We start from the raw sequence: 24,901 nt of genomic DNA on the forward strand, positions 1-24,901 counted from the left end.
GTGACCAGCTGACGTATAATCCACCACTGTATAACCAGCTGACGATTTTATTTCTTCGAAATATTGGTTTAACTTTAATTTGATCAAGTTTTTAATCGGGAGGAAATGACTTAAATTTTTTTTTTTTTTTTACGTGTTTGGGCGGCTGCCACTGCTCAACCCACCCTCGGAGCCGCAGCTGACGTTTACAACGCGTCATAATGCGACTCTCTGAGGCATTTTTCGAATTATCGACTGAGAGGAAATGACTGACGAAAATTAGCGCCTGGCTTACGGACTATTTATTGTCGTCTCTGTTAAGAATTAACTTATTCAATTTTTGTGTAAAAATGCAATGATTTTTTGATCGTATAATATACATATCATCTCTTAAGTTTTCATTATATTTTAAAGCTCTTTTATATTTTTCAATATCCAATTTGTTTGTTACCGGCTTTGTAACCCCTTTTGCCTTTTTAATGGTTTTTTTCTCTGACTGTATCTATACTAATATTATAAAGAGGAAATGTTTGATTTTTTGTTTGTTTGTTTGCATTGAATAGCCTCCGAAACTGGTACTGTAAGGGGTGTAAGGGGTTTGGCACCACCATCTCAGCTAACTCAAACGTCAACCTCACCTGCTCGCGGTACATCCTGCTGATCAACGGACGAGGCTCTGGCGACCGAAATTTCTGACGGAATAATCAGATTTCGCTATGTGCAGAGGAAATAACTGTACACGGATTCAACACCAAACATCCAGGGTTTTCCTTTCTCAAGCGGAAAGGTTTTGGTATGTCAGATGGCAATCGGTACTTAAGTAATAAACCCAAATTTAGCCAAATTTTTAGAAAAGACAAATGGAAAGGTTACACAAAGAATTGAGGATAACGGATAGGGCGTCGCCGCGAAACGACGCGCAGACACATCGCCCTACCTCTGCGAATAGTATGCAAGGGCTACCGAGTCAAGGACGGGCTCGGCTAACGACGTTAGTCCCAAATCGTAACCTAAAAGTCCGCTTCGCTACTTTGAATGTTGGTACACTAACCGGAAAGACGAAGGAACTAGCCTCACTTTTCAGTCGCAGAAACGTAGATTTCGCTTGCCTACAAGAAACTCGCTGGACAGGATCAAAAGCCCGAAACATCGGAGGCTACAAACTTATGTATATCGGTGCAAAGCATGGAAGAAATGGCGTAGCTATTGCTGTCAAAGAAGAACACCTAAACAACATTTTAGAGGTTAACCGTATCAATGACAGAATTATGTCTTTGAAAGTACTGGTAGAAGGGGAGATCCTGAATGTCATCGCAGCATATGCTCCCCAGGTGGGTTGTAGCAAGCAAAAGAAAGACACATTTTGGACTCTTTTAGAAAGTCAACTCCAAAAATTTCCCTCAAAAGAGACTACCATTCTGGGAGGTGATCTGAATGGCCATATCGGGAAAACAAACGCCGCCTTTAAAAGAGTGCACGGAGGTCACGGATTTGGCACACCAAATGATGAAGGAAAGGTTATTATGTCAACAGCAGCAGCATTCGATCTTGCTATCGTCAATTCTTTTTTTGCAAAAAAGACTGAACATAAAATCACCTACAAAAGTGGTCACACGCAATCGCAGATAGACTACATCCTTGTCAACAGAGAACACATCGGACGCGTAAAAAACTGCAAAGTCATCCCAGGAGAATGCGTTATTACCCAACATCGCCTTGTTGTAATGGACATGCTATTCAGAAAAACGGCTAAAGAAAAACCTCTCCAAACTCCAGAGCTCACTAAGTGGTGGAACCTAAAAGGTGATAAGATTGTCGAGTTCCGTGAACATCTAAAAGACATAGAGGTTGATTTTGATTCAGACGTGGACTCGATCTGGACTCAATTCAGCAAGTCCATTATGACAGCAGCACATAAGACCCTAGGGCGTACAAAGGGAGGGAAAAAGGCGGAAAGAGAGACGTGGTGGTGGACGGACGAAGTGCAGAAAGCAATTCAAAGAAAGAAAATAGCTTTTAAGACCTGGCAATCCACCCAAACACCGGAAGATAAAGAAGAATATAGAAAAGCCAAAAAGGATGCTAAAAGAACAATAGCTGTAGAACGAGCCATCTCCCAAAAATCTTTGTACAGCCAATTAAACTCCAAGGAAGGCCAAAAAATTATCTACAAACTCGCTCAACAACGCTGTAGAAGCACAAAGGATCCAGGGACTTGCAAAACCATAAAAGGACCCAATGGCGACCTCTTGTATAAAGACAGAGACACCATAACAGCTTGGCATCAATACTATCAGAAGCTTCTAAATACTAATCCCACTGTGGTGCAGCTTCCAAAAATGGAGGTTAACATGGGACTTATTAATTCAATATGTTCAAGTGAGGTCAACAATGCTCTGCAAAAGATGTCTAACAAGAAAGCCATTGGACCTGACGGTATACCAATAGAAGTTTGGAAATGCTTAGGCGAATCCGGAATCAATTTGCTTACCAAATTCTTTAACTGCCTCATGCTCTCCTCAAAAATACCAGAGGCTTGGAGATTGAGCACTATAGTTCCTATTTACAAGGGAAGAGGTAGCAAATATGAGTGTAACAACTATCGCGGAATCAAACTTCTAAGTCACACAATGAAACTCTATGAAAGGGTTATTGATAACCGTATCAGGTCAGAGTGCTCATTGTCTAAAAACCATTATGGTTTTGTCCCAGGGCTATCAACCACTGATCCTATGTTCGCTCTAAGCACAATCGCTGAAGAATACCGTGCAAAAAATCAACCGTTGTACGTCGCATTCCTAGACATGGAAAAGGCGTTCGATCGGGTACCAAGGGATACAATTTGGTGGAGCCTTCGTAAGAAGAATGTCCCCGAGCGATACGTGAATATCATAGCCGACATGTATAAAGGAGCCAAATCAAACATACGCACGGTAGTGGGAGAGACAAAATCGATAGCGGTCTCTGAAGGTGACCACCAAGGCTCTGTATTGAGCCCCTTCTTATTTTGCTTGATTTTGGACTCACTCACAGAGGAAGCGCAGAATTCAGCAGCATGGAGTTTTATATATGCAGACGATGTGGCTATCTGTACGAACAGTCGGGACGAGTTACAGCGAGCGCTTTTATCGTGGAAGCATCAGTTACAGACCGGTGGACTTGAGCTGAGTGTTGCAAAGACACAGTTTATGTCCCTAAATGAACCAGGTCCAAACGACAATAGCCCGATTTCGATTGATGGACAACTAGTGGCCATGTGCGATCAATACAAGTACCTGGGTAACATGATGCACAGTTCTGGTAACTTAGAATGCAACATTCAGCACCGCATAGCAGCTGTATGGCTGAAATGGCGAGAAGTTACCGGTGTAATATGCGATAAAAGAATGCCAGTTAAACTCAAAGGTCTGGTCTATAAAACCATCATTAGACCAGTCCTTATGTACGGTAGTGAAACGTGGGCCGTGACACAAAAGAATGTGCATACCATTCAAGTTGCCGAAATGAAGATGTTGAGGTGGATGTGCGGCGTGACCAGGCTCGACAAGATCGGTAACGAGTACGTACGAGGAAGCCTGGGCGTACGCGACATTGCCGACAAAATACAGGAGAGTAGGCTGAGGTGGTATGGCCATGTCAAGAGGAGGCCTGCAGACTACGTAGGAAACAAAGCACTACAACTTTCCCTCCCCGGTCGTAGATCCAGAGGACGGCCCAAAACTAGATGGGAAACTGTAGTGCAGAAAGACATGGGTGAGTGTGAGGTTTCCAAAGACGATGTTGAGGACAGAGCGAAGTGGAGGAGAAAGACCAAGAAGGCTGACCCCACTACCATATGGGATTCATAGCATGGAAGAGAGAGAGAGCCTCCGAAACTACTGGACCGATTTAAAAAATTCTTTCACCGTTGGCTAGCTACACTATTCCCGAGTAGGTAACATAGTTTATATTTCATTTTCAAAAAAATTAGGGATGCTTATTACAATTTGAATAATCTAACCCAAGGTGTAAAAAAATTAACAAAAAACTTCCTTCAATCGCGTGCGCTGCTAAAACTATTATAGATAGAACAAAATGATGTATTAAAATTTTTTAGGACACATCACTGTCTACAAAAAATGTCGCGACAGCATGTCTCTATCTTTTATAGTTACGTTACAATAAGCGTCCTTTTATAAAAAAATAATAATATATATATACCACCGCTAGAAAAAGCTCTTTATTCGTACCAAGGTATTGATCCTTATCTAAATAAATAAATCATTATTTAAGAATACTTCAATACCTTCATATCACCTTTTAAATGATTAGATTCGGATATTTTATTCACAAGATATCACAAGTTTAAAAAATAGAAAAAGCTCCGCTCGGCTAGCTAGGCTAGCGTTGAAGAGGTACTGGAGGGGAGTCAACGTTGTTTACAGGGAGGCTCTTACTCAATAAATGAAATGGCTTTTGTTTTGCGGTTATGACCTTTTAACAATTAGTATATTTTAAAAAAAATACAAGTGAAAAATAATGTAAGAAAAAAAATATATTCACAAGAAATAAATAATAACTTAGTTTTTTGCTTTCAATGAATGTTATTTTTTTAGAAACTCATTGTAATAAATTAAAAATGTGAAACTTTGTGAGACTATGTATGTATGTATGGACGTTTGTTACTCTTTGACGCAATACTACTGAACCGATTACGATGAAATTTGGTAAATAGGTAGCTGAGGACACAGAATAACACATAGGCTACATTTATCCCGGAGTTCCTGAGAGATCGAGATTTACACGGGAAGGGTTTCTACGCGGACGAAGTCGCGGGCGGCCTCTAGTACAATATAATTTAGCACGTAAATCAACAAATTCTGAGATCACATCTCCTCCAATTTCGTCTTTGAATTAACCCGGTAATTGCATGTTAGCTTTTGGCATACTATATACAGGGTGTAAATGACAGCCTACCGAAAACGAAAAAAAATGACTTTAGACACGATTCTGGTGCTTATGGCGTTGAAAATTTTCATCGGTTTTTTCTTGATTTTTCCGATTTTTATGCGTTTTTTTTATTTTTTTGGTATTATTTCGTTAATACTACACAATGCAACATGAATATGAAAAAAAAATCCGTCATATTACTGTTTTTCACAAAAAACAGAAATGGATTAAAACAACGTATAAATTCGCTATCAGCTGTGCGCGGCCAACGACACCGCGCCGGCGGCGGCCGGCCGCGACGGTCGACGTCACGCCGCGTACCTACGCGCGCCACACAGACACGATTACGCACACAGCTGTCAGCCTCACACTCACTAGTATGCAGCGTTACTTAGTATTTGTTCTATGTTAAAAATGAAAATTACATAATTATCCCGCTCTCCGATAAAAGGTAAATTCATAAGATTTAAAATGTGTGATATCTTATTATTACACGTACAAATACATACAGAACGACAAAAAATCCTATTGATATTCTTTAGCGCTATAAAAATCTCTAATAAACAGTTCCATTTGTTCTTGCAAATTTCTATTCGATATTTACACGCTCATTCATACTTCATACAAGCGCGGTGCGACTCGAAAAGAAGATGGCCGTAGTGACGCGTGACGCCGCGACCGCGCGTGGATGTTACATAGATGGGATGCGACAAAATGGATGCTAAGTAATTCTCCGGGGATTATGAATTATGATAAGTTAGTTTCTCTGATAAGAATATTAATGGATATTGATTGTTATCATTGTTATGTACCTACATTTTTTATGGTTTAATTAAATAAACGTTTCGTGTTTATTTTATTTACTTTAAGCTGATTTTATGTTATAAATATCAAAGTATGTTAAACTTACATCAATAATGTTTGTAATGTTATTCGGTATTTGAATAAAACTACAATGCAACCAGTAACAACTGTGACAAGTAAAAATAGTAATGCCACATCAATATTTTATTGAACCTAATCTCTCGCTGGGATCCTAACTCGTCGCTCGTCACTAAATCGGCGGCGCGCGCGCGGACGGCGCGGAGGGAGCGGGTGGCGCGGGCGAGGGGCGGCGCGAGTGAGCGGAGAGGCGCCCGCGCCGGCGGCTCTCTTTGATAGTTCGAGCAATTCGCTCGCGGAAGACGGAAGCTCTTTACCGATGTCGTTCGTTATGTCCTATTCGTCGTGTCGTGTGTGAACTGTTGTTTATTATTACTTGTTATTGTTTCGGTTTTGAGTTGTTAGTGTTTTTATTGTTATTATTTTTGTTGTTATTGTTTTCGAAGTGCAGTTGTGTTCGTAAATAGGAAGAAATGTTGATGTGTTATGTATGGTGAAGCACGTGGAAGTGCACGGCGTGCTCTGCACCTGTACGTCCGGATCCAAAGGTACTCAAACTCTCGCCATACACCAGGTATTTGCGTGTTGATAGACATTGACAACAATTTGTTTTAGCACTTTCTTATTATTGGTTACATTTTGCTATTATTGTTTGATTTCACGTAAGCCAAGTAGGTACCTACCTACTTTCAATTTTACTATGAGCTATTGTAACATACGGGCCTACTTACGATACCATAAACGATACATAAGATTGTTATCTAATGATAGGGTTGCATACTAGTGAGCGCATAGACGTGGTGGTACGCGTACGTACCTACGACGCGTCGCGACATGTCGTCGCTCAGCGCGCCGCCGCCGCCAGAAGTCTCGTAGGCATGCGCGGAGATACATCGCGTTGTTCACTATACATTGAACGCTCAAAAATGACCAACTCGGGAACCAATCATTTCCGAGAAATATCGTTGGAGTAAATTTCGCGCATACAGTGTCACAAACTTACCAGTAAAGTTTTCGGTTAGCTGTCATTTACACCCTGTATATTATTTTCTACGAAATTGTTTGTATCAAAATAAATAATATTATTTTTCATGTCAGTGTAAAAGTCGTCAGTTTTTATGTGATAAAGAAGACTATCAGTGTCCGTATAACACAGTTATATGTTATTTTCATAGATCTTTTTCATAACAGAATAATGAAAATTATATAAATGTGTTTTAGATATTTCGAGTATAGAAAATCCAATATAAATGGGGCGATCTAAAATTACTTTCGTTTTATTTAACTGAATAGCATTTTTGTCTAAAATGTCAAGTCTTTAAAGTTTGGAGCACTTATATATTTTTCAGCCCCATGTAATTTGTTAGTTGTGTTTAATTTATCTTTCCATAACTGAACTAGTCGAACATTAAGTTGTTTACGCTTGTTTTCAATCGTTTTCCCAAAAATAGTTGTTTTGTTTTTTGAAAAAGTCTCTTTCAAAATCTAACTTAGCTTTTTGACTTAGAGATGTATTTAATGAAATATACGGCTCTAAAAAGTTATCTTGGAAAAATGTTAGTATTCTATGTATTTTAAGTAATATTAAACCATTTTTTAAACACACTTGTAAATGCAAATAATGGATTACAAAACGATGTTTGTTATACAGATTTGCTATTATTTTTTTACATCGACTTTGCAAAGGCGCAAACTTTTCAGCTGCAAAAGGCAAATCTGAATGGGAATTATGAATATTATGTCGGAGGGCGCCACCGTTCTCATGTAAACATTGGCTCTGTATTATTTTAATCTAAATAAAAGTCTTATCAGTGTTACAGACATCTGGATGTGTTAAACATTAAAAACTAATAGTGGTTAACCATATAGATTGTGGGTTTACGTGAATATAAACTGTGAAAGCGAAAATTTGTGATAATAACTTTGTGAACTAACGGTGTATTTGAACTTGAAAACAACATTTAAAAAACGACATTGCCGTGTAAATTACATATGTAGTGTGTAACTTGGATATAGACCCTCGTGATTTGGTGATATTATTAGTGAAAGACACTGAAAAACCTATACAAACCTAACCTAAAACAAAAACAATAACGAAATTGCAAGTCATTTTAGAAGTGTATTACAACGCCATCTAGTATCGAATACCAGAATTAACACTAATGGTATTAATAGACTCGGTATACTAATGTCACCAGAATCCGATAGATGGACATAACAATGCATCGATACTGGAATGTCCAATAGTTGTCACAAAAACCGCTAGAGGGACATACTAGTACGTTGACATAAATAACAAATGATTATTTTTTTGTGTTGATATTTTTAAATGACCACTCGTTAATAATTACTAAAAATGGATAATGAATTTATTAACATGGCCTTGCGGAATAATCGCCGAAGAAGATCTGAAGATTCTTCAAGCTCTCAAGACAACACATTAAACGATCTAACGGCAAATAGTTTGCCCGACTTATCGTCAGGGTTTTGCGAATGGGAAAGTCTTAAGCAAGAAATAAATGATCTAAAGCAACAATTACTTAGTTCCCACAACGAGATTGATGAGTTAACTTTGAAAAACAATTTATTAGAAAAAGATGTTACTGACAAACAATTTAAAATAAACCAGCTCAAAAAACTTTGCACAAGTATACCAAGCAGTAAAAAGAAGCGAAAAAGTTGTAAAGGTGATTTTAACAAAAGAAATAATCATAACACTAGCACAATAGACTTAGGGATTGGTACCGAAGATGACGTAATCAATCCTGAATACACCCCTCCAATATACGAGACGAAATTGATGAATGTTCTATACAAGAAAAATCAAAACCTAAACTACTTATACTGGGAAGCCAACAAGGTCGTGGTTTGGCATCCCAGTTGATAAGATCAAGAACCTTTTCAAAAAATAACTATGAAGAATACGAGATAACCTCTTTGATCAAACCTTCAGCGACAACGTGCGATATTGTGAAACCAATCTAAAATATGGAAATTAACGACGATGATCAGGTTGTATTGTGTGTGGGACAGAATGATAAAAACCCAACAAAATTTATGTTAGAACTATCCGCAGCTTTAAAAAATCTAGAAAACTGCAATGTTATTATTGTAAACGTTAAATATAATAAATTCCTAAATGTCAATAAATTGAATGACATGATGCAAATTATGTGTAAACAAATGTCTAAATGTAAATTCATAGAGATTGCTTATAACTTCACTAGTCATAATGCTTATTTAAGATACCTTTGTAAACAAATTAATTTAGTAATAGATACTCAATTTTATGAAAATTCATTTTTAAACTTTAAGAATATTAATTTACATAAGTCTAAATCTTTGCTTATAAATAATCAGGTGGTACCACAACCAAGTAAATGCGAAATTACGTAAAACAACACGGAAACTTATAATAGAGGAACCATACCTGATTATTTTAAAAAAATTACTCAGTGTTCAAGTAAACAGTTTGAGGTACAGTTGCTGTCACAACCGAAGAATTGTTTTCGTCCCTAATTCGAATTTCAATTTTAAAATACTTCATCAGAATATTGCCGGTGCTATAAGCAAAACAGAAGAGTTAACATTTGCAATCAGTGAGTTGTCCCAAACGGGTCCAATAGATGTAGTGTGTTTGACAGAAACTTTCATTAAACAAGGTACAGAAATGCTTCTCAAAATTCCCGGTTTCAAATTAGTTGCATCGTATTCACGTGACGCTAAACGAGGAGGAGTATGCATAATGATAAACAGCAGTATAAAATATACAGTTTTGACAAATATTAATGACTTGACATGTAAATTTAATTTTGAATGTTGTGGCGTAAGAATAGATAAAATTATAATTATTTGCTTATAAAGAACACCTAATAGTAACCCGCAAATATTTCTCGAAAAACTAGAAAAATTACTAGCGCGGCTAACTAGAAAACAGAATAAAATTATCCATTGCGGAGACTGGAATTTGGACATCCTAAAGCCAAACAAGAGTTGCCAGGGGCTGATAAGTATATTAAAAAACTTTAACATCGAACTACACATTAAAACTCCAACAAGGAAATTGTCATGCCTAGATCAGTTAGCGAGCAATATCAAGCAAGTTAAAGCGGAGGTGCATCACCTTGCCCTGTCTGACCACGAAACAGGACAAACTCTCTCGCTGAAAACTAGTAAATCGTATGAAATACGCAGTTGGTATGAGGCGGTCAGAGACTATAGTAGAGAAAACATGGAAAAATTTTATAACTGCATGTCGTCTCTTACTTTCTCAAACGTTTACGAAAAAAATAACTTGCAAGAAGCGTTTACTGAATTTATGGTCTCTTTAAATTAATATTTGATCTATGCTTTCCTTCAATTACAAGAAAAAGATCAATTAAAAAAGGGAACCATAAATGGTTAACGAAGGGTATTAGAAGGTCCTGTATAAGAAAAAGATGTCTGTACCTTAGTCAACAACATAATAAAACCAATGATAAAAAGCTAAATAAAAAATATAAATCCTACACCTATATACTAAAAAAGTGCGTATATAAATCTAGACAACTCCAAAATAAGAAATATATAGAAAATAATAAAAATAAATGTAAAGCCACATGGGCAGTAATAAATGAAAACATTGATGACCAAAATATGAAAACACAAATTGACAAAATAATAAATTATAAATAACCAGACGTATGACGACCCTAAAGAAATAAGTGACATATTTAATGACTTTTACATCAAATTGACAAATAGTAATAACTTTAAATACAAAGTTGATGACATAAACAAAACTATTAACATTAATAATGAACATACAATATTTCTTAAACCTACTGATCATGAGATATTTCAAATTATTAGAAATCTTAATAACATGAATACAGCAGGAGTAGATGACATAACCACCAAAGTACTTAAATGTTGTGCACAATACGTCTGTCAACCGCTGTGTTTATTTTATCTTTTGAAGAAGGGACATTTCCAGATATTTTGAAAAAATCAATAGTGAATCCACTTTACAAAAAAGGTGAAACGTCTAACATTAATAATTATAGGCCATTGACGCTGATTCAAATCATGTCAAAAATCTTTGAGAAAACTATGCTAAGCAGGCTTCAAGAATTCACGACAAGTTATGGTATACTGAAAGATGAACAATTCGGGTTTAGACAGAACAGTAGCACTACATTAGCATGTTTTAATTTGACTAAAATTGTCACCCAGGCTATAAATGATGGTTTATCAGTCGCTGCGATCTTTCTAGATATGAGCAAGGCGTTCGACTTTGTGTGTACCTCTATGCAGGCTCGAATTACATAAAAGGAACTCGTATGTAAATGCCATAAAGGTATATAATAAATTACCAAATGCTTTTAAAGATTTACCTTTAATCATGTTTAAAAACAGTTGACGCGGTGGTTTAGCGAAATATGTTTTTACAGTCTCAATGAATATATGTCATACCGCGAAGATAATTTATGATAATGAGTATAGGTATACCTTTACATAATAAATTACGTTAATAATAAATAACTTAATTGACATTATAATATAAACATACATATTTCTAAAATTGACATATAAATACATAAACATATAATTTGACATAGGATACTATTATGATTGAGATTTAATTTAAATAACCTTAATTAGAGTACATTGTTTATTAATTAATTTAAACCAATATTTGCACACCATAATTGTAATGGTAGAATGTATAAGGGCCTGATTAGATTTAAGATCATACTATGTAAACCTACATTCTGGCAAATAAAAAACTTTGACTTTGATTTTGAATAGGTACTAGTTGGATAATATAAGTCTACTTCAAGAATATAACCTTGTTTGCTGTTTTTAGGTACATTCATGATATTGAAATTAACTATTTCATTTTCATTCATAAATTTAAAATTACGCATAGGCAGTTTTTGCATCATAGCAAATCCATATAAGTTAACACAGTCTAGGTAAATTAGATAGGAGCTTGGCTCTTTATTATTATAAGACGATAGATATTTATTATTAGCTTTAGCATATCTCAGTGAACACTGCGCTAGACCACCCCGAATTCCATCTTCTAACATTTGGTACATATCAACATTCGAAATTAATTCTAGTTCAACTTTAGTGTGTAACAGCTTTAAACTCATATCTCATTTTTTTTCCAAAATATCACATAGTAAAAGTACGTCACATTTCAAATATAGGTCCGTATACTCTCCCATTTTTTTTATTTTGAAACTTTTCCACACTTTTTTAGCATGTTGATAATCATCTGTTGAAATATGTTCTCCGGTAAGTTTCTTAAAAAAATTAGATTGCTCAGGCAGTTGAGTTTCGTTATATTTTGCCCAAGTATCTATGTAGTCATAACAGTACACACCTTTTCTACGAACTAATTGAAATAAGTTTTCATTAGGAAAATACAATTGCAAGTGATGAAAATCGTTTGAATGTAAAGTTTTTGCCAATTTATCTAAACTAGTACTCAAAAATTTAAATGAATCTATAAATTTTAACTGTGCGGTATTTGTTTTATCAATCGGTATGAACTTAATAAACGATATATTTTTTCTTTTGATTTAGGAATTAAGTTGATTCTACCAAGGATACCAGATAATTCTTTAATAAATAAATGAGAATCATATCCAGAAAGATTATGAAAAATTATTGGTATAAATTGACATTTTTTTAAATTTAAAATGAAATGATCATGGTCCTTAACAATTTTATCGTTTTTAACAAATTGAGTTTTACATATGTGACATGTTGTAGCTTCATTATGAACAGTTAACTCCTCAGGGGTAAGAGGTAACATAGGCCTATCTTCTTGTAAAATATTTTGACATAATTTATTATTGTTTTAACAAATGTTGGGCCACAATTTGGACCTCTATAACTTACAAAATCATTCAATTCGGGTTTAGTCTTGCAGCAAATATAGTAAGCAAATGAGGATGCTTTGTGTGCTTGTACACTTTCAGTAAAAATGGATTTATTTTTATCCGAGTATTTACATAATAAACTTTCAAAATCACCATATATCACAATAGATATTCTTTGAGTTCTTTCAAAGTTCACAAAATGTAATTTGCTATGTTCTTCAGGCAAAATGATTTGTTTTCTACCACAGATGTGATTCATTAATGTATTTTTTTGTCATAGTATAAAATACATTCATCGCATAAAAATACTTTAGACTTGTGTTTAGTTAATTGACGATGCAAAAGGCGACTAAAGTCTTTTATTTAACAAAAATGCGCTTTTCCATTTTTAAATATGAAATCAAAATCAAATCATTTATTCATTTAGGTCAAGTGCTGACACTTATGATAGTCAATGACATAGAGAGTGAATTTACCGCCAGTTCGGAAGGTAAGGCCAATGAGAAGAGCTGGCAAGAAACTCCTGGCCAATCTTTTTAATCGCCAAATGATTTTAACAATATTTATGCTGGTATAAAACATTGATGATGTAAGTAGCTGCTACCTACCAACACTACCGAACACACTTTGGTCATAACATAAATTAAATCAATATATTAAGGTGCTAATAAACAAGATATAAAATGTATTGGAAGCATGATGGGAGCATCTACCCACATAATAATATAAGTAATGAAATCATAAGAGGCATTTCAAGAGCATACTGTGATAAAGGAAGTACAGTTAGTGAAACGTAGTTGCTTTAAAATTATGGCAGTCACCACACCACCCCAAGCAGCACCCGTTCACAAGTATGACGCGTGGACCAGCCATCACCCCCCTCGCACATATTAGAGGGAAGGGGGTGACCTGGCACACGACGCCGCCGCAAGCAATGACAATTTAGTGAGCATGACGAACCTTGGCGTGGGAGCCCACCATTTCAATGAAAAAAAAAAATGAATACCACTGAGACTCGTGCAATACCTCTCTGTTACAGAGTTGAAATGACTGATTAATGTTTATACAATGCAAAGATGTATATATAAAAATACATAGATATTTAATCTCGATTTGTGTAGAACGCGTAACTAATAATCTAATCCTCCCTCTCTAAGAAAATCCCATGTTTTCTTATCCATTAAGTTATCATCAACTTTATAATAACCCCTTTTAATAAGATGATCTTTAACAACTACTTTGAATTTTTGTTGGGAAAGATCCATAACACTGTTAGGGAGTTTGTTATACAACTGAACACCAAGACCTGCAAATGAGTTGTGTACTTTTTGCAATCTATTGCAGGGACCTACTAATTTGTGCTTATTTCTTTATTTTCTATTAATGTTATGAATGTCACTATTCTTAGCAAACGAACTGATGTTTTGTTTGATAAACATCAAATTCGCTAAAATATACTGTGATGCCACCGTCAGTATACCTATTTTCCCAAATACCTCCCGCAGAGAGTCCCGCGCTCCTAAGCCGTAAATAGCGCAAATTGCTCTTTTTTGAATTTCGAAAATTGTGTCTATATCAGCCGCCCTGCCCCAAAGTAGAATACCGTAGGACAAAACGCTGTGAAAATAACCAAAGTAAACCAGTCTTGCCGCATCCACACCCGCAAACTGTGTTACTTTTCTTATCGCGTAGGCTGCGGAGCTAAGCCTGCCCGCAAGCTTTGTTATTTGGGTGCCCCATTGAAGCTTGTTATCTAAATCTACACCTAGGAAGGTTGCGGCATTGACCATGTCTAATATCTTACCATTTAGAGCTATATTCGTACCTAGATTCTTAGCGTTGGGCATGGTAAATCTAACGCATTTTGTTTTCTTTGAATTGAACAACAAATTGTTGGCTGTAAACCAATCAAGAACCTGAGTAAGAGCACCATTTACATCGTCAAAATCTGATTTCTTACGATCTACTTTAAATATAAGCGACGTATCATCAGCAAATAGTACGATATCACACAGATCCTGTACCTGATGTGGCAAATCATTAATATAAACCAGAAAAAGGAACGGACCAAGGATAGTACCACAGTACCCCGATACAAACCGCAGATCCAGTGGATCTTGACCAATTTATGTCTGTATAGCTGACCCGCGCAACTTCGCTTGCGTCACATTAGAGAGAATGGGTTAAATTTTACCCCGTTTTTGTAACATTTTTTACTAGTACTCAGCTCCTATTGGTCGTAGCGTGATGATATATAGCCTATAGCCTTCCTCAATAAATTCAAATATGTTGCTAATAGCAGGCAAGATGGATATTGGCCTAAAGTTACTGGGCTCAGTTTTACATCCGTTTTTAAACAGGGAAATTATCTTACTGTGCTTCATTAAATTAGGTAACACACCTACATCTACACATCGATTAAAAGTTGCAGCTAAATGAGGTGCTGCTATTTCAGCGATAATACTCTCAAGTAACTTTACAGAAATACCCCACAAGTCCGCAATATTTTTGGAATTAAGCGACTTGAATACTCTGATTACGCCAGAGGGGTTTATATGCTTACTATACTAATATTATAAAGCTGAAGAGTTTGTTTGTTTGTTTGTTTGAACGCGCTAATCTCAGGAACTACTGATCCGATTAGAAAAAAATCTTTCAGTGTTAGATAGTCCATTTATCGAGGAAGGTTATAGGCTATTATATCATCACGCTACTACCAATAGGAGCAGAGTACCATTGAAAAATGTTTCAAAAACGGGGAAATTTTTTATCCATTCTCTCTTATGTGACGCAAGCGAAGTTGCGCGGGTCAGCTAGTGCTTAAAATAAAATGAGACATTGCACTGACTCACATTGCTCCTAAGTAATGATTCTGCTTTAGCGGTAGAGGAATTTAAGGAACTAGTGGTAATGACTGGTATGTCAGAAAAATAATTATTAAATGTTTGAGCTACGCCTAGGCTATCTGTAATAACCCGATTGTTAACATTTAACTCGAAGCCGTGATTGGGTGGTGTTGATCGTCCTGTTTCATTATTGATAAATATTCCAAGTTGTTTTTTATTTTGTTGTTGGAATTTTTAATCTTGTTGCTTCAATACAAAGACTTAGCAGCGGCACAAGATTTTTTAAAGATTTTTGAATAATGCCTAACATATTCAAGAAAATCTGGATTGAAATTTTATTGTTTCATGGCATATTTGCCATGATGATTTGGCAAGGGATACAAGGAGACAAGAGATGGTTTTAGTCTGATTTATTGCGAGTATAACAAGTGCTTATATACTAACAAATACGTGAGAATGTTGCTGTGTGAATGCTTGTGCCCTATCTGTACACCTACGTGCTAATATGTACGACATAGTCGCTACATATACTCCCCCCCTTTTAAAAAAATAAAAAAATATTATTTACAAATCCTAGGACATATGCGTAATCTTATGCTTGGGAGTAGCATGGAGTGAGGAAGGTTTCGTTATTTCCTCGTATTTTTTAATAACTGAATAAGTTTTCGACCAGCTATTTCGACTATCAACTTATAATGCTCCAGAAAATCTGCTCCGATTATTGGTTGTGTTACCTCAGCGTTGGCGAAGTTCCATATAAATTTTGGACGTCGTCCCAAGTTCAATACGAGTGTTTTCTCGCCATACGTCTTGATTTCTGTGCCATTTGCGGCATACAGCGTATAGTGCTCATTTTGTATCGATTAATGTCTCTGCGGCTTGCTTTTAACCGCAATGTTTGCTCCCGTGTCAATCAAAAATCTCATACCACTTTTTCGGTCGGTAATAATGAGACGATTAGACGGGTGAAATAGCACAGATTTCCGCCGTAGGCTGTGCTCCGATTAGTGTCCCTAATAGCTTGTGTGAAAGTCCTGTCTCCAATCACATGGTTTTACACATTTTTTTGCATTTTCTCTGTATCTGTAATGGTAGATACAAAATTGTTTTCTTTCCCCACTGCTTGCTCTTGAACTTGACCTTGGTGGCAAATTACGTCGATTATAAAAATGTCGAGTGCTGTGTTGATAGTTTCTGTTCTTGCTGAATTGTATTTAATTCTTGTTCCATTTTTGCTAACTGCGCCAGTATGCATGACATTGCATCGTCGTTTGTTTTGCTTTGAAGTATTAATATCTTGTCGGCGATTTGGTCACGACTGTGGAGGAACGAGGTGATCATGTTCCTCCAACACAAAGGGAGGATCCTCCGACCAGGCGAGGGATCGTGCCTGGTGGGCCTAGGCTGCCCGACTGTTGTAGTCGGGAACTTGTATATATAGTCAGTTGCAATGCAAACTTCGATAGCGCGATCTAGGACTTGTGACGTCAGTCACACTGCGCGTGGTGGCTGGTTGCGCGCTGGTCCCAGTAGATGTCGCGTAGAGCCGCTACATCACTCCCCCTCAGACCGTAGGTCGATCTTCTCTTCATCTCAGACAGTCTCTCCAGTGCCATGCCATTGATGAGTTCCAGTGAGTCGGAACTCGAATTCCGCTAGTCCCAGTGAGTCGGAACTGTATGCCGCTTGTCCCAGTGAGTCGGAACTGTATGCCGCAAGTCCCAGTGAGTCGGAACTGTATGCCGCTAACTCCAGTGAGTCGGAGAGGTGCGGTGTGCGGTGTGCGGTGTGCGGTGTGCGGTGTGCGGTGTGCGGTGTGCGGTGAAGTGTCCCCAGTGAGTCGGGGCGAGGTGCTTTGTTGTCTGCGGTTAGTCGAGACGAAGCGTTGCGGTGCCCTGGGTGCGTCAGAGTAGCGTGACGATGATGCCCAGGTTGGATGCCGCTGAGGCCGTAGGGTATGCCAGTCATGTGCGTGAGCGACATGTTCGTGGAGTGCCCTGGTGTGGCCGAAGATGCTGGCTGGAGTTGTACGGCTGCTGCTGTAGGAGTGATGAGTGATGAGGGTGCGAAGGTTTGCTGCTGCTGGTCTGCTCTTCGTGAAGGCTGCTTCCAATCACGTCGGCAATAACCAATGTGGAGGTTGCCGTTTGACTTACAGGGGAAGTCATGTTATGTAACTTGTATCGGTCGGAGTCACCAATTTGCCATGATGATTTGGCAAGGGATACAAGAAGACAAGAGATGGTTTTAGTCTGATTTATTGCAAGTATAACAAGTGCTTATATACTAACAAATACGTGAGAATGTTGCTGTGTGAATGCTTGTGCCCTATCTGTACACCTACGTGCTAATATTTATGTACGTGCTAATATGTACGACATAGTCGCTACAGCATACAGCTCGTACATCCTAGCTCTACTTTTGTAAATTCCTACAGTCGCCCAATCGCAAAATTTCAGTTTTGTATTTTCCTTGGCGATCGTTTTTTCTTTAAAAATCGTATTAAACTGAGATTCAATAACGCTAAACAAAGATTTATAGAGATCATCTGGGTCATTCTGAGTAATATCAATCTTGGAAATCTTGGCGGCTACCTCATGATTAAACAATGTCAAGCGGTTGTGTGTAATAGGTCTAAAAGTTATCGTGTTAGATTTGATAACATTATTCACAGAGAAGACGGCGTTCAGCCCACAGTGGTCTGACGTTAAATCGTTAACTATGACCTTGTCTAGACATACGCAGTTGCTAAACATATTATCCAAGCATGTGGCCGAATGTTCGGTAATTCTAATTGGATTATTAAAAAGATCTTTAAGATTAAATGATTTGAAAAGAGTAATCAGTTTGGTGGTAGTGATGGACTGCTCCAATAATTAAAATCACCACAGACAACCACATACTTGTTACTAACACTCAAACGCTTTAAAATATCTTCCACTATAGTTTCAAACAAACTGAAGTCACTCATTGGTGGACGGTATAATAATATGCATACTATAACATGCTGCTTAAGTTCTACACAAGATACTTCGGCAGTGCGATCTACTGACAAGCTAACTATATCCTTTTGCATTTTATGTCGTTGCTAACTAAGATCATAGACCCTCCATGTATGTATATTGCGACGTTGTGTGCGTAATCGTGTCTGTGTAGCACGCGTAGGTACTTGCGGCGTGACGTCGACCGTCGCGGCCGGCCGCCGCCGGTGCGATGTCGTTGGCCGCGCGCGAACAGCTGATAGCGAATTTATACGTTGTTTTATTCCATTGCTGTTTTTTGTGAAAAACAGTAATATGAGGGTTTTTTTTCATATTCATGTTGCATTGTGTAGTATAAACGAAATAATAGGGGAGACTGGGGAGGGTTGATCCCCCCTTTTAATTTTGGTCTCTAACTTTTGTGCTATAAACAGTTTTAAGTTTTATTTTAGGTCAAAATATTCAAAATTTATATATTTATTAAATCTATGAAAGAGGGTAAGGCTTGAAGATATTTGGAGTTATAATTTAATTTAATGTCATATGGTAACTTAATGTATAATAGAATACGGGAATTAACGCGAACACGCATTTTACCTTAAAATGCCTAACGTTTCGGCGCAGGTTGCACTCGCCGTGGTCCCAGGCAGACTGGAGCAGCGATGACAGGACTTCGTGTATATGAGGCGGACGAATGTCCATCCACCCTCATATTTTGATTTTTCCAACCGCCAACACACACTACACTAACCGTGTCCCTATTCTGTGAGCTAACCGATTGCGAAACATAGCGAGGTTTTGTAACAGTAATCACTGGATTCCACGTCGCGGATAATTTGAAGCCGTCTTCCCGATTGAAATTTGGATGTTTCTTGATTTCGATCGCTTCACGAACAATCCTCGAGTAGAAATGTCGTTCAGTGGAGAGGACTTGAGGGCGATGGAATTCAATCCAGTGATTAGTTCCTGCTTCGAGTAGATGTTCCGCAATGGCTGACTTGCTGATTTGACGGTTCTTAACAGCGGCGATATGTTCCTTGACCCTTTCAGCTATCGACCGCTTAGTCTGGCCTATGTAGGAACTACCGCAGCTGCAGTTGATCTTGTAGACACCTGGTGTTTGAAACGGTAGTACATCCTTCGGTGTGCCCACCATGCTGCTGACTTTTGCCCCCGGCGTGAACACTGTGCTGATGCTGTATTGTTTCAATACATTCCCGATCTTATCAGTCACTCCTCTGACGTAGGGCAAGTAGGCGGGCTGTCTGTTGACCTCCGGATGTTTACTCCGTTTCGTGATCCTGTTCCTTCGTCGACTTACGTGGTATCCGTTCATTCGTAGTACCTCCTGAACATGTTCCAGCTCCTTCCCAACATGTTCAGGGTCACAGAGGTCATGAGCTCTGTTCTTCAGTGACGTCATAACGGACTGCAAGTGACGGGGATGGTGATGTGATGTAGCGTGCAGGTATCTATCTGTGTGTGTCGGTTTCCGGTAAACACAGTGTGATAAGGATCCATCGGGTTTCGCGGCAACCCTCACATCTAGGAATGACAACGACCTGTCCGTCTCCATTTCGTAGGTGAACCTCATCTTAGGGTGAATGGAGTTTAGGTGTTCTAGATATTGATCTACTTCCTGTTGACCTCCTTGGATAATGCAGAAGATGTCGTCCACATATCTTTTCCAAAGCCGTATGGTTTTTGGTCCGAGTGCCAATGCTTTCTCCTCAAAGTGCTCCATCCAGAGATTAGCCAGTGCAGGGGCAACGGGGCTGCCCATTGCGACGCCATCAATCTGAAGGTAATGTTGGCCTTGGAAAAGGAAGTAGTTGCCGTCCAAACAGTTTTTAAGAAGATCAATATAGTTAAACGGCATCTCGTTGTCCTCTAGCTTGGTCTTTACCACGTCCAAACACTCCTTAATTGGAACATTGGTGAAGAGCGACTCGACGTCAAAACTCACCATGACATCGCCCGGTTCCAACCTAAGGTCCTTAATAATCTGGACGAAGTGCCGCGAATCTTTCACAAAAGACGGTGTATTTCCCACAAGTGGCTGCAATACTGACGCAACGTACTTTGCAAGGTCGTAAGTAGGAGAGGCGATTTGACTCACGATAGGCCGCAGTGGTACGTTGGACTTGTGTATTTTGGGCAGGCCATATAATTTCGGTGGTTGGTGCGACTTCGGTTTATACAGTCTTTCGTACTCGTCTTCCGTGAAAAGGTCCTTGTTGTCCTGTATCAGCGTCCGTATTCGTCGTGTTACTCTAGCCGTAGGGTTATATGATACCGGTTTATATACCTTGTTATCACATAACAAATCCCGAACTTTCTGTTGGTAATCAGTTGTATTCATCACTACAGTGGCGTTTCCCTTGTCGGCCTTAAGCACTAATATATCCCGGTTATCCCGAATAAGTTTCAGTGCTTGACGCTCTTCTGCAGTGGTATTACTCGCTGGAACCTTCGATTTTCGTAATATAACCGCAACGTCCTGTCGCAGGGTATCGGCGTCGCCGGGCGGTATTTTATTACGAGCAATCGTTTCCTCGACGCTACTGATTACACTTTCGAACGGAATTCGCTTAGGCGTTAGTGCGAAGTTCATGCCTTTGGCCAAGATGTTAATCGTAGGTTGGTCTAAACTCACATTTGAAAGGTTTACGACGGTTTTAGTCAGTGGATCGGGTACAGCCGGTGACGTATTTTTCTCGACATACCTTCGGTTGTACTCCTTCGAGAACTTACGCTCATGGGTTTCACTACACAACTCGAAGGTCCGAGAAGCCTGAAGATACGTTACCCGATCACACAAGTCGTAATCTTCGCGTGATAAACTAACACTACACTTCACATGTAACACGTATAACTCGCTATGAATACGGTTAAGCTCACTGTGTTTGTTCCGTATTAATTGTCTCAGAAGCCGTTCACTCGCGTTATTTAGAATATTACGGGAATGCGCAATGTCACTACGCGGTTTGATACGTACACACGTAGGTAATAAGTTCCAATCGCGACACTTAGTTAAAAATATCAACGATGTTTCCACTCGCGCACGTTTCCGACGTAAATATTCTAGGTCACGTATTTGTTTTGCAATGTCCGACCCGTAGCGGTTTGCAATCATAACTTTTAAACTCTCGCGTTGCATGTTTAATGTATAATAGAATACGGGAATTAACGCGAACACGCATTTTACCTTAAAATGCCTAACGTTTCGGCGCAGGTTGCACTCGCCGTGGTCCCAGGCAGACTGGAGCAGCGATGACAGGACTTCGTGTATATGAGGCGGACGAATGTCCATCCACCCTCATATTTTGATTTTTCCAACCGCCAACACACACTACACTAACCGTTAGAGATGAAACGGATAGTAGTTTGGCCGGATACCGGATACCGGATATTCGGCAAGCTACTAGGCCGGAGCGCCGGATATCCGGCTGCCGGATATTCGGCCCTTTATTGCATTGACGCGATCAGTTTGATTTGAATATTCGCGCGGTGAACGAGATCGGAAATATTCACGCGCATTCGGCGGACGTAAGCGGAATCGGGTCGACTCGGGGGCGTTCGAGTGTTATCGCGCGTGTCAATTTGTGTTTGTTTCTCAGTTCGTTTGTTGTTTATTTCGTTGTTTATCACTTGTCGTCGTGATTTTATGTTTGAATTCTGATAGATTAACAAGAAATGTCATCCTCAAAAACACGATCGCTAATATGGCAATATTTTGATTTAAACAGTGACGATAACAAGTACGCGGTATGTTTGTTGTGTCACGTTAAAATTTCTCGAGGTGGTGAAGGAAAAAAGGCAGGTACGTAAGTTTTAGAGGTTATGTTTTTGCTTCAATTGAACGAAAAGATATGAAAACAAAAAAATATGTATATTCTTATATTCTTAAACTGATTTTGTTAATAAACAAACTTAGTAGGTACCAGTATAACAAAATTTTGGTCAATGTGTCGTTTCATTTTTATTTTCATTACGTACCTACTACTACGGCCTTACTTGAAATTAGTTTAAATTATTTAAATAAAACGACATTCACCAATTTTATGAATGCAAGTTTATGACTTTAGCTTTTTTTTTATTGATGTACATTGTGAATCGGAAACCTTCAATATTTTAAAGTATGTTTTTTTTTGTCATTTATTAGGTACTTCAGCGATGAGTAATCATTTGAAGTCCAAACATCCAGAGGAGTTTAAATTGATAAATAAAAAAAAAACTGGTGAAAGTTCAAAGCCTGTTACGGCTCCGGTACATGTCGTTCCCAGCACAAGTGCATCGTCATCATCAGCAGAAAAACAACTAACACTGTCGGAATCGTTTGAAAGAAAATTACTTTGGAATGTAAATGATGCCAAAGCCCAGAAATATCATTATTTAATTTCAGAAATGATTGCTCTAGATAACGAGCCGTTCAGTATCGTAGAAAAGGTTGGGTTTAAAAGGCTTCTAGAACAAGCGCTACCTCGTTATGAATTACCAAGTCGCACTTATATTTCTCAAAAAATTGTGCCCGATATCTACAATAGAATTCACGACAAAATTAAAACAAACATTTCAAAAGCTATTGCAGTTTCTGTTACTTCTGACATTTGGACCTGCCTGCACAATAGTTCCAGCTTCTTGAGTTTCACAGCCCATTGGTTGTCTCCGGAATTTCAACTGCAACACGGCGTTCTTGCTATGAAACCGTTTTCAGGATCACACACTGGAGAAAATATAGCAAAGGAACTGAACGCTATTGCTGCTCGCTGGGATATTGATAGAAATAAAATTCATTTACTAATCCATGATAGTGGCGCTAATATGGTAAAAGGAGTTCGAGTTGCAGAGTATGATTCTGCTAGATGTTTCATACATTCACTTCAGCGAGTTGTTATTGAGGCAATGAAGGTCCAAGCTGAAGTATTAGACGTGATTGCTACTGGAAGACGTCTAGTAACTCATTTCAATCATTCAAGTTTAGCACAAGAAAAATTGCTTGCAATTCAAAAGGAGTTACATTTACCGCAGCATCAGTTAGTGCAGGACATCAACACGAGGTGGAACTCTACCTACTACATGGCAGAACGCTTGTTGGAACAAAAAAGGGCTATCTCTCTTTATGTCGCTGAACATGACACACTCACTAATTTGACGATACAACAATGGGGCCTAATGGAGCAGTGCATAAATCTTTTAAAACCATTTGAAGAAATAACGAAAATTACAAGTTCTGGCCTTTCCTGTATATCCGAGGCGATTCCGCATATTTCTGCATTAAAAAAGTATTTAGACAAAAATGAGACTGCACAAAGAACACCAGACTTAGCTCGTATGAGAGCTTCTTTGAAAGCTGAATTGGAAAGTCGTTTTAAATCCTTAGGAGATAATCCAAACTACCTAATTGCTACCTTTTTAGACCCAAGGTTCAAGTCAGATTATTTAGGAGTTCTTGAAACTGAAAAAGCCCGACAGAAAATCATGATAGAGTATATAAAAAACTCTTGCGAGGAATCTTCTTCTGACGGTGAAAGATCATCGCCATCTTCAACACCTGCTAAACGAATGAAAGAAGATGAAACTGGATCCAAGGTCACACGTGAAGCTCATGACACTTTTTGGAACTGTTTCGATGAAGTGGCAAAGGATAATAGTAGTGAAGGCCACGATCAAGAAAAACAAAATCCAATTGCTAACGAGATTGACTTTTTTTTAAAGACATCTCGAATCGATCGCAATCACGACCCATACATTTGGTGGTCAGTTAATCAAAATCAGTACCCGCAGTTGTCAAGATTTGCTAGAATTTATCTTTCAGCACCTGGCAGTAGCGTTTACAGCGAAAGGCTATTTTCAGAAGCTGGTCTGGTATACGAAGCCAAGCGAAGTCGCCTCTTACCAACAAACGCGGAAAATTTGGTATTTATTCATCACAATTTGCCACTTGTTAATTTTGAGTATTAAACTAATAAATATTAATTAATAAAACAAACATTTTTGATGTGTGTGGAGTATGATTTGCCTTGTGTAAAAATTTAACTATCCGGTATCCGGCCGGATACTGTATTACTATCCGGTATCTGGCCGGATAGTTAAAACAAGGCCGGATAGGCCGGATACCGGATAGTTACCGGATATCCGTTTCATCTCTACTAACCGTGTCCCTATTCTGTGAGCTAACCGATTAAGGTAAAATGCGTGTTCGCGTTAATTCCCGTATTCTATTATACATTAAACATGCAACGCGAGAGTTTAAAAGTTATCATATGGTAACTTGTTACCATGTGTCCCCTATATATGGGAGACTTGATCCCTGGGGATCAAGTCTCCCACACACGGTAACAACAATGGATTTAGCTTCATATGTCCGTGAGCTGAAGAGTAAGTAATATATTTTTGAATAGGTATA

At 38.3% G+C, this 24,901-nt stretch overlaps 2 protein-coding genes across 2 annotated transcripts; both read left to right on the forward strand.

Moving 5' to 3' along the window:
• Positions 1-1,247: 1,247 nt before the first annotated feature.
• On the forward strand, positions 1,248-3,717 carry LOC142985892 (uncharacterized). Its single transcript, XM_076134134.1, has 3 exons — positions 1,248-2,415; positions 2,692-3,591; positions 3,680-3,717. Exons 1-3 carry the CDS (start codon positions 1,248-1,250, stop codon positions 3,715-3,717), a joined length of 2,106 nt encoding a protein of 701 aa, XP_075990249.1.
• An 18,158-nt stretch (positions 3,718-21,875) lies between these two features.
• On the forward strand, positions 21,876-24,627 carry LOC142985804 (zinc finger BED domain-containing protein 4-like). The gene is made up of 2 exons (XM_076134050.1): positions 21,876-22,315; positions 22,658-24,627. The coding sequence occupies exons 1-2, from the start codon at positions 22,189-22,191 to the stop codon at positions 24,454-24,456; spliced, it is 1,926 nt and encodes a 641-aa protein (XP_075990165.1). The 5' UTR covers positions 21,876-22,188; the 3' UTR covers positions 24,457-24,627.
• Positions 24,628-24,901: the final 274 nt, after the last annotated feature.

Source organism: Anticarsia gemmatalis, chromosome W (genome assembly GCF_050436995.1).
Source record: "Anticarsia gemmatalis isolate Benzon Research Colony breed Stoneville strain chromosome W, ilAntGemm2 primary, whole genome shotgun sequence".
In the NCBI taxonomy this organism is placed as follows: domain Eukaryota; kingdom Metazoa; phylum Arthropoda; class Insecta; order Lepidoptera; family Erebidae; genus Anticarsia; species Anticarsia gemmatalis.

Bases quoted from the DNA above. Each gene is read 5' to 3' on its own strand.
- LOC142985892 (XM_076134134.1), top strand. From the start codon at position 1,248: ATGTCTTTGAAAGTACTGGTAGAAGGGGAGATCCTGAATGTCATCGCA. The intron at 2,416-2,691 runs GTATACCAATAG...GTTTTGTCCCAG, and splicing joins GAAAGCCATTGGACCTGACG to GGCTATCAACCACTGATCCT. The intron at 3,592-3,679 runs GTAGGCTGAGGT...CCCCGGTCGTAG, and splicing joins TGCCGACAAAATACAGGAGA to ATCCAGAGGACGGCCCAAAA.
- LOC142985804 (XM_076134050.1), top strand. From the start codon at position 22,189: ATGTCATCCTCAAAAACACGATCGCTAATATGGCAATATTTTGATTTA. The intron at 22,316-22,657 runs GTACGTAAGTTT...GTCATTTATTAG, and splicing joins TGGTGAAGGAAAAAAGGCAG to GTACTTCAGCGATGAGTAAT.